General features: G+C 44.6%; 1 protein-coding gene across 2 annotated transcripts; it reads left to right on the top strand.

The window, feature by feature from the left end:
* The first annotated feature begins 10,462 nt into the window (after positions 1-10,462).
* Positions 10,463-12,335, top strand: LOC127331339 (polyubiquitin 11). Of its 2 annotated transcripts, none has more exons than XM_051357457.2 (2): positions 10,463-10,716; positions 11,467-12,335. In XM_051357457.2, the coding sequence occupies exon 2, from the start codon at positions 11,468-11,470 to the stop codon at positions 12,131-12,133; it is 666 nt and encodes a 221-aa protein (XP_051213417.1). In that variant the 5' UTR covers positions 10,463-10,716; position 11,467; the 3' UTR covers positions 12,134-12,335. The 2 variants fall into 2 exon arrangements, with proteins under 2 accessions (XP_051213417.1, XP_051213416.1); XM_051357456.2 differs by having other exon boundaries at positions 11,411-12,335.
* Positions 12,336-13,294: the final 959 nt, after the last annotated feature.

The raw sequence follows: 13,294 nt of genomic DNA, 5'->3' as shown, positions 1-13,294 counted from the left end.
TAGTCTCTAAGTTCACTTAATTTCTATTCAAATTACTTATTTGTGGTTAAAATTCCCGCTCGGTCACTCATCCTCCCATGACTGCAACACTAGCATGCTTAACTTCCGAGTTCCTTCATGTCCCGCTTCCAAGTGTTTCGCGCGGATATTATTGATACTAGTATCATATAAATCCTATTAACCTCTCCTTCACGATGTCACACTTTGTTATTGTTTGAATTTAAAATAATTAATTTAATAAAAAAGTAATGAAATAATAATAATCTCGAGTAAATAAATAAAAATATATATTTTTTTTTGCAAAAAACCTAAAACCTGAAAATGTTCATACTTCCCTTTGGTAGTTTGAGAATCTAAAAATTGGTAAACCCTCATGGTTTTGGATGGGAAATTTCGAGTAGATAAATGTTCATATATTAAACATTTTTTTGAGTTCGTATGCAACCATGAATCCCGTTTTACCGGTAGATGAACCAATTTTGCAAAAAATCCAATCTTCAAATTTGTTAATTCCCTCCAACAGTAGGTTGTGTAACATACAAGAATCTCCAAAGATTTTTTAAATTTTTTTTCTATGTGCGTGGGGAGTAAGGAAAACCTAGAAAGCCTTTAGTCCCGGTTTGTAACACCAACCGGGACTAAAGGTTTACACACATGTAACCCTAAGAGCATCTCCAGCTGCGTCCCCCAAAGGGATTTGGGGCGCGCTGGACAAAAAATCGTTCCCAGCCGCGCGCCCCAAAAACAAGCCCAATATCATCAAAATCAAAGTCCAGATGCTCAAGTTATGATCATTCTCGTTTTGTCGTTCCTGCCGTTTTCAGGGGGGCGGAATTTCCGGCTTCTGGAATATTTGAAATTTTTGGCCCCTGAAAACGACTAAGGATTTAAGGGTCCGGACCCCCTGGTTGCCCCCAGAAATTTGGGTGGAAATTTCATTTTAGACCGGAAATTCCGGCTTGGAAAGTCTCAACGACCATATTTCGTAGGGACCTATAAAAGGCCCCCTTCTTCCTCCTTGGGCTGGTTACTACTTATATTCTCTCTTTTATATTGTTGTTCTTAGGTAGCTTGCTCTATCTCTCAATGCCTCCATGATTCTTGCCCCCATTTGAGGGAAAAGAGAGAGAAGATCTAGATCTACATTTACACCAATCAATATCCTTTCTAAGTGAGGGTAACTCACTAGATCTACATCTTGGATTTCTATGTGTTCTCCTATTTGGTCTTCCTCTCTTATTCTCCCAATAGCTTTTGAAAATTTGTTGGAATTCGAAGAGAAGGATTTGAGCATCTTTGTGGTGGAGCTTTCCACGAAGATTCGTGGTGGTGAAAGCAAGAAGGTTGTTACTCTTGGGTTCTTGGAACCCTAGATAGATTCTAGGCCTTTGTGGTGATTTTTTGGGAGCCTCCAATTAAGTTGTGGATGTGTGCCTCAATCTTTGTGCAAGGCCCAGTTTCCGCCTCGAAGGAAATCCCATTTCGGCAATTGGTGCCAATGAGGGAGAAGTTTGGAGGGTTTAAGGGAATTTGGTTATGTCTTTTCTTTGTGCTTAAGCATGTGCCTTTCTTGCATTGCATCTTGTTGCTTTGCATAGTTGAATATTTAGAGAAAACTCCACTAGGCTTTGAATGCGAATGTATGCAATGAAATTCAAGTTCATTCACACGTGCATATATTATGGGGGAGTTTGGTCTATGTATTCAACTTGTTTGTTATTTTAATTCCTTATATAAACCCTTTCAAAGATATTGTCATCAATTACCAAAATGCGGGAGATTAAGTGCATGGAGCCCCCGTGTGTGGTTTTATTAATGGGATTTCTATTTCCGTGCCCTCGGGTCCTTAGTTGTACCCAGTTTTCCCCAGCTCCTTAGTTTTTGCTCAGTTTTCCCAATCCCTTGTCTGAAACCCGCAGAAGGAGCTCGGATGGAGGATTCCCGTTTAGTTGACGTTGGTTGGTGCTGGCAAGTGGGGTCGATGTTGGTGCCCCGCAGTGGACACGTCTCCACTTATCCAGATCATCGTGGGACCCACAACTTGTCCGTGTTAGCGCGCCGGACCCACAGCTTACCCAGGTGACCGTTGAAAAATGGGAGCCCGAGCCGCCCCGCGCCCGTGCCCGTGCCATTGCTTCCCCTTTATTTCCCCGCGCCCGTGCCATTGCTTCCCCTTTCTTTCCCCGTGCCCCATTGTTCTTCTTCTCCGCCAGCGGTAGCCCTTCTCCGGCAGGCGGGTGATGTCTAGTTTCTCTTCGACCTCCCGTTCTTCCTGGCCACAGTATGGACACGTGCCTTTGACAAGATGCCCTGACTGCCCACGCCAGGAGCCTCTGAAGCGGTCGATCTGTAAGACGGAAAACAACGGCAACCGTGGACGTGAGTTCCTTGCATGCGAGAGCTTGCCATATAGAGAGGGGGATAAGGTTAGATCTCGCTCCAATTTCTCTATTTTCTCTCGATTTTCTTGTTATTCCCTCGAATTTGGGATTTAGGGTCCACGTGGTTGTTGTCAAATCCTGAAGAAATGCAGGCATTTCGAGTGGATCGATGTGTATGTTCAGAGGCTTCAATTGCAGGAATCAATTGGCCCTATTGGGGAGCGCAATTTGGGAAGGGGGGGACTTGCTGTAGAGAATGCGACGGAGAGAGGAGCCGTCCCGATTATGCCTAATGCTCCCAATGCAGGACTGGTGGAAGTGAAGGGAGAACTGAAGAAAATGAACAAGCAGTTAAGGCAGCTGATCGAGTTGAAGAAGCAAGCTAATCTGATGGCTGGTTGTTTTTTCTGTTGTATAATTGCGATCGGATTCTTATCATTGCTCACTAGGCGCTAGAAGTTGTTACAAGGGATACCTTGTTACAAATCCATTATTCAGTTACATGTACTTGTAGTTGTTTTCATAGTTAGTGTGTGCATTCACCGAAATTACCAACTATATTGGAATGCTAAAGAAAGTTGATAATTGTTAGAGGGGTGACAAATAATCCATTCACCGAAATCCCCCAAATATGCCAAATATGTATGTCTCATGTTTCTACCAAAATTACCAAAAAAATATTCCCAACTATATTCCCTAAAAGAAAAGGAAAGCTAAAGATAGTTGATAATTGTTAGAGGGGTGACAATAATGCATTCACTGAAATCCGCAAATATGTATGCCTCATGTTTATACCAAAATTATACCACTTTTTGGCCATTTCAAATTACCAAAACTATATTCCCTAAAAGAAAATGACAGCTAAAGATAGTTGATAATTGTTAGAGGGGTGACTGTAATGCATTCACCGAAATCCGCAAATATGTATGCCTCATGTTTATACCAAAAATATGCCACTTTTGGGCCGTTTCAAATTACCAAAACTATATCCCAAACTATATTCCCTAAAAGAAAAGGAAAGCTAAAGATAATTGATAATTGTTAGAGGGGTGACAAATAATGCATTCACCGAAATCCGCAAACTATATTACGTGGCAAACTCGTTATTGCACATAAATAGAGGGGTGGCACTCTCCACCGACAGAGAGAGAGAGAGGGGTGGCGACGAAGAGAGGGAGGGGTGGCCACGAAGAGACGGAGAGGGGTATAATGCCTGTTAGATCAGTTGATCAACGGTTCGTGGAGTCGATCCGTGTGACAACGGCTCAACCAATCAGGATAAGTTTGGGCTTCTGAGGGGCACCATCTAAATACGTTGAAACGACACCGTATGAATTATGGTTTGGTAAGAAGCCTAAGCTGTCGTTCCTTAAAGTTTGGGGCTGCAAAGCTTCTGTAAAGAAGTTACAACCTGACAAGCTAGAACCCAAAGCGGAGAAATGCGTCTTCATAGGATACCCTAAAGAAACAATTGGGTACACTTTCTATCACAGATCCAAAGGCAAAATCTTTGTTACCAAGAACGGATCCTTTCTTGAGATGGAGTTTCTCACTAAAGAAGTGACTGGAAGGAAAGTAGAACTCGACAAGGTTATTGAACCTTCTCTCGAAGATCAGAGTAGCACAACACCGGAAGATGTTCCCGTGTCGCCTGCACCGATAAGAGAGGAAGCGAATGATGATGATCACGAGACTTCTAACGAAGAAGCTACTGAACCTCGTAGATCGACGAGGGCTCGTACCACTCCTCATTGGTATGATCCCTATCTAAATGTCATGATTGTGGATAACAATGATGAAGATCCTGCGACGTATGAGGAAGCAATAATGAGCCCAGATTCCAACAAATGGCACGAGGCCATGAAATCTGAAATGGGATCCATGTATGATAACCAAGTATGGAATTTGGTAGACTTACCTGATAGCCGCAAGGCTGTTGAGAATAAATGGATCTTCAAAAGAAAAACAGATGTTGATGGTAATATTACTGCCTATAAAGCTCGACTTGTCGCGAAGGGGTTCCGACAAATTCAAGGAGTTGACTACAATGAGACTTTCTCACCTGTAGCGAAGCTGAAGTCTGTGAGGATTTTGTTAGAAATAGCTGCATTTTTCGATTATGAGATTTGGCAGATGGATGTCAAAACGGCGTTCCTTAATGGTGACATTGAGGAAGAGTTGTATATGGTACAACCCAAAGGTTTTGTCGATCCTAAAAATGCTGACAAGGTATGCAAACTTCAGCGTTCCATTTATGGACCAAAGCAAGCATCCCGGAGTTGGAACCGGCGCTTTGATAAGGTGATCAAAGACTTTGGGGTTATGCAGACTCATGGTGAGGCCTGTATTTACAAGAAAGTGAGTGGGAGTTCTGTAGCATTCATGATATTATATGTAGATGACATATTATTGATTGGGAATGATATAGAACTTCTAAGCAGTGTTAAGGGTTACTTGAATAAGTGTTTTTCAATGAAAGACCTTGGTGAAGTAGCGTACATTTTAGGCATCAAGATTTATGGAGATAGATCAAGACACCTAATAGGGCTTTCACAAAGTACATACCTGGACAAGATTCTAAAGAAGTTTAGAATGGACGAAAGCAAGAAAGGGTTCTTGCCTATGTTGCTAGGTAAGGTCTTGAGTAAGACTCAAGGTCCAGCTACGGTAGAAGAAAGAGAGAGGATGAACAAGATCCCCTATGCCTCGGCAGTAGGCTCTATCATGTATGCCATGCTGTGTACTAGACCGGATATCGCACATGCTGTTAGTTTGACGAGCAGATATCAGAGTGATCCAGGAATGGAACACTGGACAACGATCAAGAATATCCTGAAGTACTTGAAAAGGACTGAGGATATGTTTCTTTGTTATGGAGGTGACCAAGAGCTCGTTGTAACCAGTTACACCGATGCTAGGTGGAACACTGATCCTGATGACTCTAAGTCCCAGTCTGGTACGTGTTTATATTGAATGGTGCTGCAATAAGCTAGATGAGTGCTAAGCAATGCACGGTGGCAAAGTCTTCAACTGAATCTGAATACATAGCGGCTTTAGAGGCTGCATCGGAAGCAATATGGATGAAGAGGTTCATTAATGAGCTTGGTGTGGTTCCTAGTGTATTGGACCCATTAGTCATTTATTGTGACAACATGGGTGCCATTGCCAATGCACAAGAACCAAGGTCACACAAGAAGCTGAAGCATATCAAGCTACGTTTTCATGTGATTCGCGAGTACGTCGAAGATGGTGACATAAAGATTTGCAAAGTACACACATATCTGAATGTGGCAGATCCGTTGACTAAAGCTCTCCCTAGGGCAAAGCATGACCTACACCAGAACGCCATGGGTGTTAGGTACCTTACCATGTAATCTAGATTATTGACTGTAGTGCAAGTGGGAGACTGTTGGAGATATGCCCAAGAGGCAATACTAAAATGGTTATTATTATATCTTCATGTTTATGATAAATGTTTGCATCCCATGCTATAATTGTATTAACTGAAACATTGATACATGTGTGTTATGTAAACAACAAGGAGTCCCTAGTAAGCCTCTTGTATAACTAGCTTGTTTGATTAATAGATGATCATGGTTTCATGATTATGAACATTGGATGTTGTTAATAACAAGGTTATGTCATTGGATGAATGATATAATGGACACACATCCAAATAAGCATAGCATTAGATCAAGTCATTAAGTTCATCTTGCTATAAGCTTTCGATACATAGTTACCTAGTCCTTCGACCATGAGATCATGTAAATCACTTACACCGGAAGGATGCTTTGATTACATCAAACGCCATTGCGTAATGGGTGGTTATAAAGATGGGATTGAGTATTCGGAAAGTGTGAGTTGATGCATATGGATCAAGAGTGGGATTTGTCCATCCTGATGATGGATAGATATACTCTGGGCCCTCTCGGTGGAATGTCGTCTAATTAGCTTGCAAGCATGTGACAAGGTCACAAGAGATGACATACCACGGTACGAGTAAAGAGTACTTGTCGGTAACGAGGTTGAACTAGGTATGGAGATACCGATGATCAAACCTCGGACAAGTAAAGTATCGCGTGACAAAGGTGAAAGTTCAGAGATGGTAAACCTAGAGGGCGGGTGAATAGGTTTCTACAGATTTTAATTCTTTCTTTGCAATATTAGGCTTTGCGGAATATAAAGAAGATGAACCTAATGCAAACTAGGTGAAACAACCTATATGAGGATACAAGTAACTCAAGCACGAAGGCTCTCACATGCAGTTATATCACAAGTAAGGAGTTCGGTTAGAGATAATCGATAGCACGCGAAGACGAGGGTTTATTCCCGTGTTCCCTTCCTTTGCAAGAAGGTACGTCACGTTTGGAGGGGTGGAGGTCCCACGAAGGCTGACCCTATTCTCCGGAGCCTATCCCATGAAGGAATAGCTCACTCACTTGTGGTAGACTTTGAGGTAGCCTCCAAACCTTCACAATCTTGTCAGGAGCAAATCCACAGTCTGGATGCTTCCAGACCTCTCTTGCCCACCTAGGGTTTCCAAGGAACCCTAGAGAGCAAGTTTCTTTATGAATACAAGGGGGAATAAGATTTGGCTTGGTAGAACAGTAGATCGGATCCTTCTCTATCGTTTCCCCGGAGGGATTTGAGTTTGGGTGGAGGAGGAGGGAGATCTGAGGCTTTTGGTGTTTCTAACAATGGAGTATGAGAGAGAGAGAGAGCTCAAGAAATCGGTATCGTATGTTAATGGCCCAATCGATCACTAAGTTATCGCTGAATGTGTGGGAGACATTATGTATCTCCAGGTCCCGCTATTGGTTATTGATCAGAGAGGAGTCTCGATCATGTCCACATAGTTCACGAACCGTAGGGTGGCGCGCTTAAGGTTCGATGTCGCATAAGTAGATTCAGAATATGAGATGGAGACTGAAGTTTGTTCGGAAGTCTTGGATGGGATCCAGGACATCACGAGGAGGTCCGGAATAGTCCGGAGAATAAGATTCATATAAGGGAAGTTGATTTCTAGGTTTCGGAAAAGTTCGGGATTTTTCCGGTGAAAGACCGGGAAGGTCCTAGAAGGTTCCGAGGGTCCCACCAGTGGGCCCACGACCGTAGGAGGGCTAGCATGGGCCGAGGGGATGCACCCTAGCCTAATGGGCCAGGGGCACATGCCCCTCAAGGCCCAGCCGGCCAACCCCTTTAGGGTTTCCCCAAACCCTAGGGGGATCAACTTGGGGGGAAAGAAATCCCCTTCCCGCCACTTGGCCGCCGGCCCTATCCCTAGATAGGCTTGGGGGGCACCGCAACCGACCTCCCCCCTATATAAAGAGGGGAGGGGGCAGGGGGTGCAGCCACCCCTTCATACCAAGCTCTGGCCGCCACCCTCTCTCCTCCATAGTGCTGTTCCGGCTTGGCGAAGCCCTGCAGCTTTTCTCCTCCACCACCACCACCACACCATCGTGCTGCTGAGATTCCGAGGGGATCTACCACACCTCCGCTGGCCGCTGGAACGGGGAGAGGATGGGCTTCATCGACACCGTACGCACGACCGAGTACGGAAGTGCTGCCGGATTGCAGCACAGGACGATCGACTACATCAACAACGAGATCTAATCTCGTAGGCTTTGGAATCTGCGAGGGTTAGTCTCACATAAATCTCGTTGCTTCGATCTTCGTAGATTAGATCTTGCTTCTTCCTAGATTGGATCTTGGTTTTTGTTCATGTTCACGGTAGATTTTTTTTGTTTTCCATAAAACGAACCCATGACTTATGCCCGTAGTTTGTTGGATCGGGTCGACCAATTGTTTTGTGGAGGGTGCGGCGTGAAGCTCTATTTCATGTTTCTATTAGATGTCATTCTGGTCCATGGTGAAATCAGAGGTGGAGAATATCTAAAGGCCAGATTGGAGGACTAGCGATGGAGGTTCGAGTCTCTGTGATGTTGAGGGACTTGCTTAGTGTTCTGGATTTCGCAACAACAGTACGCAGGTGGGGGCGGTAACATAGGTGAAGTTCAGAGTCTTACCTTTCAGGGTAAAAATCCAAGGTCTAGCCTTAATTGGTTGTGCCTGTCAATGATCTTGTTGAAGGCTTTGTTTTGAGAGCAGGGACTATCTTCAGGATGAAAACCTAAGATCTTTTAATTGGACGATGACGGTGTTTGTGCACTATTACCTTCTTGGAAGCGTCGCTTTTGGAGAGCCTGCAGTTCAGGTGTTGTCCTGTTGGTGGATGTATTGTTGCTGCTAGAGCTAGAATACCGTAGCGGAAATTTTATTTCTTAGTTTTCTTTTACTTTTTTGGTGTGTGTATTCGTACTACCATTAGGTTATTGCATTGTTGCAGAGGCTAGGTGTAATTTTTATCTCTCGATATTAATATTTCCTTTATCAAAAAATCTTCTACAACAAGCTCTACTATGAAAAGCTTTGCCCGGCTCCGGTAATGGAGGGGTGAGGAAAGCGGCGCGCCTTCGGCTCGTGATAGTGTCAGTAGTCATCGCTAGGTGCTACGAGTACCTATTTATAGGTTTATTGCTTTTTGAGCTACTTGTACTATCCCCATTATTGGTAAATTGGTGGAATTTTCAAGCATAAAACAACTTTACCTATCTGGTTTCCGCCACTGCATGATTTGTTATGAGAATACACACTGAAAGAGGTATTAATCATATAAAAGAAAATCCAAGATAACCAGTACAAAATCATGCATGGTTAGAACTCCACTCAACACCACGTGATACATTGGCCTACAAAACAAACTCGAGGTGGAGGCACACGACTACGAAGGCTCTCCTTGCACAGCCACCCACCAAGAAGGGTGAGGAAGCAGGGCATAGATCCCTATAACTGTGTCATGCACAAAGATGGAGACCTTGGTAGCACTAGGAACAGCCGAATCAACGTATCGCACACTCATAAGCGCCTAGAGGAGTCGGTGAGTGGCCGACGAGACCCAACCAATCCAGAGGAAGCCGTCGACCAAGAAGTGCCAACCGCGGTGTACATTGCGCCCCGAAGGCTCACGCTCCGAGCAGCTGCCAATGCCGACACCATCTGCCATTAAGGCGTCACCTTAAGAAGGGTTCAACACTGTGGTATCGCCGCCGCCCGATCCGACCAACCGAAACTAGGATTTCCCATGTTGCTCGAGGTGAGGACGAACAACAAGGGCGTGGCGACGCCTACAAGGACGGAGACGACACCCACAATAGTCGCCTTTGTCCGCAAAAAGTAGAGATTTCTCCCGACCCGATCGTCGTCCCCAATGTCTAGCTGAATTGATATGCACAACAGATAGCCGCACCACGCTGAGTAGCAAGACGCATGTGTCACTGGAACAAGGGAAGACGCCTCCCACCGCCCACCAAGACCCCCATTGGATGGGGCTAGATGGTGGGATCTAGCCCCCCACCGCCGGCACCACCATAGTGCCCGATCGCCTGCACCTGCCACCACCATCATGTCTCCTTACTTCCGCCGACATACAACCGTCGGCCCGTCCAAAGCTGGATGGGTTGAGCGGGGCCGAAACTTCATGTAGAAGCGGTAGGGCGCCTCCATCGCAAGAGGACGCTACTCCTCGGCAATTGCCGAAGTGCGCCCACCGTCGGCAAGCCGCAACAACAATGTGCTACGTCGCAGTCCCACGCGCCGCTGCCATAGATCGCCTCCAGCAGCGGCGAGAGAGAGGATGGAGTAGGAGGGGGGCTACGCGCGCTGTTGGGGAGGTCCCGCACGAGCCGCCTAGGTTATGCGACGCGGTGGCCGAGAGCTTTTTCCGCCTCTCCTCTTTGAAGTAACTCCCTGCAGGAAATTTCATGCCATGTCCATTTAGAAACGTTGCAAGACGGATGGTGCAGACTCATCTTGAATGTGAAAAAACACAAAATTGAAAAGGCAAAATATTACAAGCAAATTTTGAGGTTTAACAGATGGTGCCATATCCATTTAGCCAGTAAGATGAAAGACATACGGTGCCTAACTTTCAGTACGAGCCAACTTCATGTCTCGATTTGAAGTTCGTTTTATAATACGTAAGGCTGAGGTGAGCAAGTATAGATTGTTCAAACTCAATCCATCCGCAGACCTACCAGCCGTCCATGAAACAAGAGGTCAGCCACGCGTACCGACCAACCCTGCTATCGTGCTTGACACTCCTACGATCGAGTTCCCTCCCCACAGAATCCTCCCGCTAGAGCCGAGAAACCCCACAGAATCCTCGCTCTAACACGGCACATCAAAATCTTCACAGCAGAAGGGAGGACGACAGGCAGCACCGACGAGCTCGCTGTACCAGAACAGGCTGGTCGCGTCCCCCAGGATCCACGCACAGGTGTGTGCTCACTCAACCCTCGTTTTCCTCTTCAGATCCTAGTAACAAGCGACTTCGCCGAGGTACAGAGCTGTTTTTCTCTACTACATGCTCGTTCATATTGATGGCGGCGATCTCTAGAAGTTGCCATTGTCATGGAGAATTATAGACTAGTGGACTTTGTGGCTCATCTCATATGATTGGTTAGATCTTAGGACTGGTTAGACCGTTAGACGGTGAACGTTAATAATTGTTCTCTTGCGGGTAAAATTGTAGTACTACTACTGTATATCTACTAGTACTTATTGGAACTGTTGACTTTTTTGTGTATTGTTCTATAATGGCCAGTATAAAAGCTGGATGAAAGAATCTTATGCGAATTTTTATTTGGTGGTGGTTAAGGGATGCGTATTCTGTTTTTCCACTTAGATTGATACATTGTAGCAACTCTGACGAACGCGATAGCTTTTTTTGCGTTAGTGTTGCTAGCTGATTTAGCATTCGCCTTCGATTATTTAATTGAGAACTTACTTTATGTACTCAATATGCAGAACTGAACGAACTATGTAAAACTTAATGATCGCTCAAGTCTTTGCATGCTAGGCTTGGTATGTATTTACGCAGTAGACTTCTACAGTACTATTTTTGGATCACTAGTTCTTGCTTGCACTTTCTGCTGGAATTGTTGACTTATTCCGCATTGTTCTATATATAGCCTACTGAAAGTCTGAAAGTATCGTTTTGTCCAAACTTTGGCGTGTGCTCGTTCAGAATGCATCTTTTTGTGAAGAGCCCCACCGGCAGGACAATCTGCCTCAGGGTCCAGCGAACAGACACCCTCTATACTGTCAAGGAAAAGATTCAGGAACAACACCGTCTTTTCTTTGACGGAGTACAGCTAGAGGACAACCTTACATTAGCTGATTATGGCATCCAGCATCAATCCACGATTGAACTCCAAGAAAGTATGCAAATATATGTAAAGGAGACGCTAGCAGGCCTGACCATCACTCTCGAGGTTGACAGCTTAGACACCATTGGTGAGGTGAAGACGAAGATTCAAAATATGCATGGTTTTCCCAAGGGTCAGCAGTGCCTCATCTTTGCCAACAAACAGCTAGAAGACGACAGTACCTTGGCAGACCTCAACATTTGTAAGGGATCCACTCTTCTCCTCGTCCTCCGTCTGGATACTACAGGAGAAAGGATGCCCATCTTCGTGAGGACGCCGGTTGGAAAAAACATCCCTCTTGAGGTTGTTAGCTCAGATACAATCGATAATGTCAAGGTGAAGATATATGAGGTGGAAGGCACTCCCCCAAAACAGCAACGCCTCATCTTTTGTGGCAAGCAGCTGCAGAACCACCGCACCTTGGCTGACTATAACATTCAGAAGGAACACACCCTCCATATGGTGTTCGCCCCTAGTGGTTGCTGAGATGGATGCCATTGTCACTCGGCAAGTATTAATGCATGTCATCTTCTTTCCGGTGTGATTTATCAGTAAAATCATCGTTGCAACACTCTTCTTCTTAGTGGTGGTGTTTCATCACAAAAACTATCATGTCCATTACGGCAGTTGATTGGGTAAAATTCTTTCCGCATACAAATTTGGTCAAAAACAAACCTTGTAATGTTCGAGCAAGTATATATAATAGAATACTACGTATTGACTTTTACAATGGAAGCTCAGATGGGGCACCACACCCCAAATATGTAAAATTCGCTTTGAATTATGCATACCAGTTAGAAAAATCGGACACGGATGCTGGATACCCCTCGGTCTCCTCTAGGCGACCGAGGGGGCAAAAAACCTAACCCCCCCCCCTCCGCCCCGCCCCGCCTCCCCCACAGTCCCTCCCTCTCTTCGTCGTCACCTGAGGCTGCTGCCGACGAAGGTGGTCTTTGCGAAGGGCAAATAAGAACTCATTACAAATATTTATCTGTGATAAGGTGGTCTTTGTTAGCCAACCTAAGTAAATCTTGATCAAGCCGTGTGGAACAAAATGTCAAAAGCACATTCATGGGGGCCGATTTCAGGTCATGCATTCACTCATCCTCTTATCATTTAGTCATTCAAGAATTACGAGTTCTTTAGCAAATATGACCTAGTCAGCAGGCTATAATGATTTAAATACTTCTTTCATTCATAAAATGATATTTTTAGATTTGTTTAAAGTTAGATGTACGTAGATATTACTTAGTGTATAAACACATCTGAAATTTATACAATTCTCAGACATCTTTTTATGAATAGAGAGAGTATTATATTTGTACTTAATAGGTGAAAAGAAAAGAGGAGAAAGAAGATAAGTAGGCTCTAATGCAATAGTCAGCTCTAGCACGTGTTTGTAGACATTTTGTGAGATTTTTTTTAAGAAAACGCAAAAATGTTGTGTTTCGATGTATTAATAGAGAGAGTTTGATACAAGCTTAGAGAGACCACATCCAAATACAATGCGACACACTACACACTATGCTATGGGGAGCAGTGTCACAAGCCCCGAAGAACCCGTTTTCGCCCAGGATTTGGCCTCCAAGCAAACCGTGAAGGTTGGATCACGTGCCATCAAAGACGATTGCGTTGCATCGCTTCTGT

Source organism: Lolium perenne, chromosome 2 (assembly GCF_019359855.2).
Source record: "Lolium perenne isolate Kyuss_39 chromosome 2, Kyuss_2.0, whole genome shotgun sequence".
NCBI lineage: Eukaryota > Viridiplantae > Streptophyta > Magnoliopsida > Poales > Poaceae > Lolium > Lolium perenne.
The sequence above is the reverse complement of the archived record's forward strand: the minus strand, read 5'-3'. Positions and strand labels throughout refer to the sequence as shown.

Bases quoted from the DNA above. Each gene is read 5' to 3' on its own strand.
- LOC127331339 (XM_051357457.2), top strand. From the start codon at position 11,468: ATGCATCTTTTTGTGAAGAGCCCCACCGGCAGGACAATCTGCCTCAGG.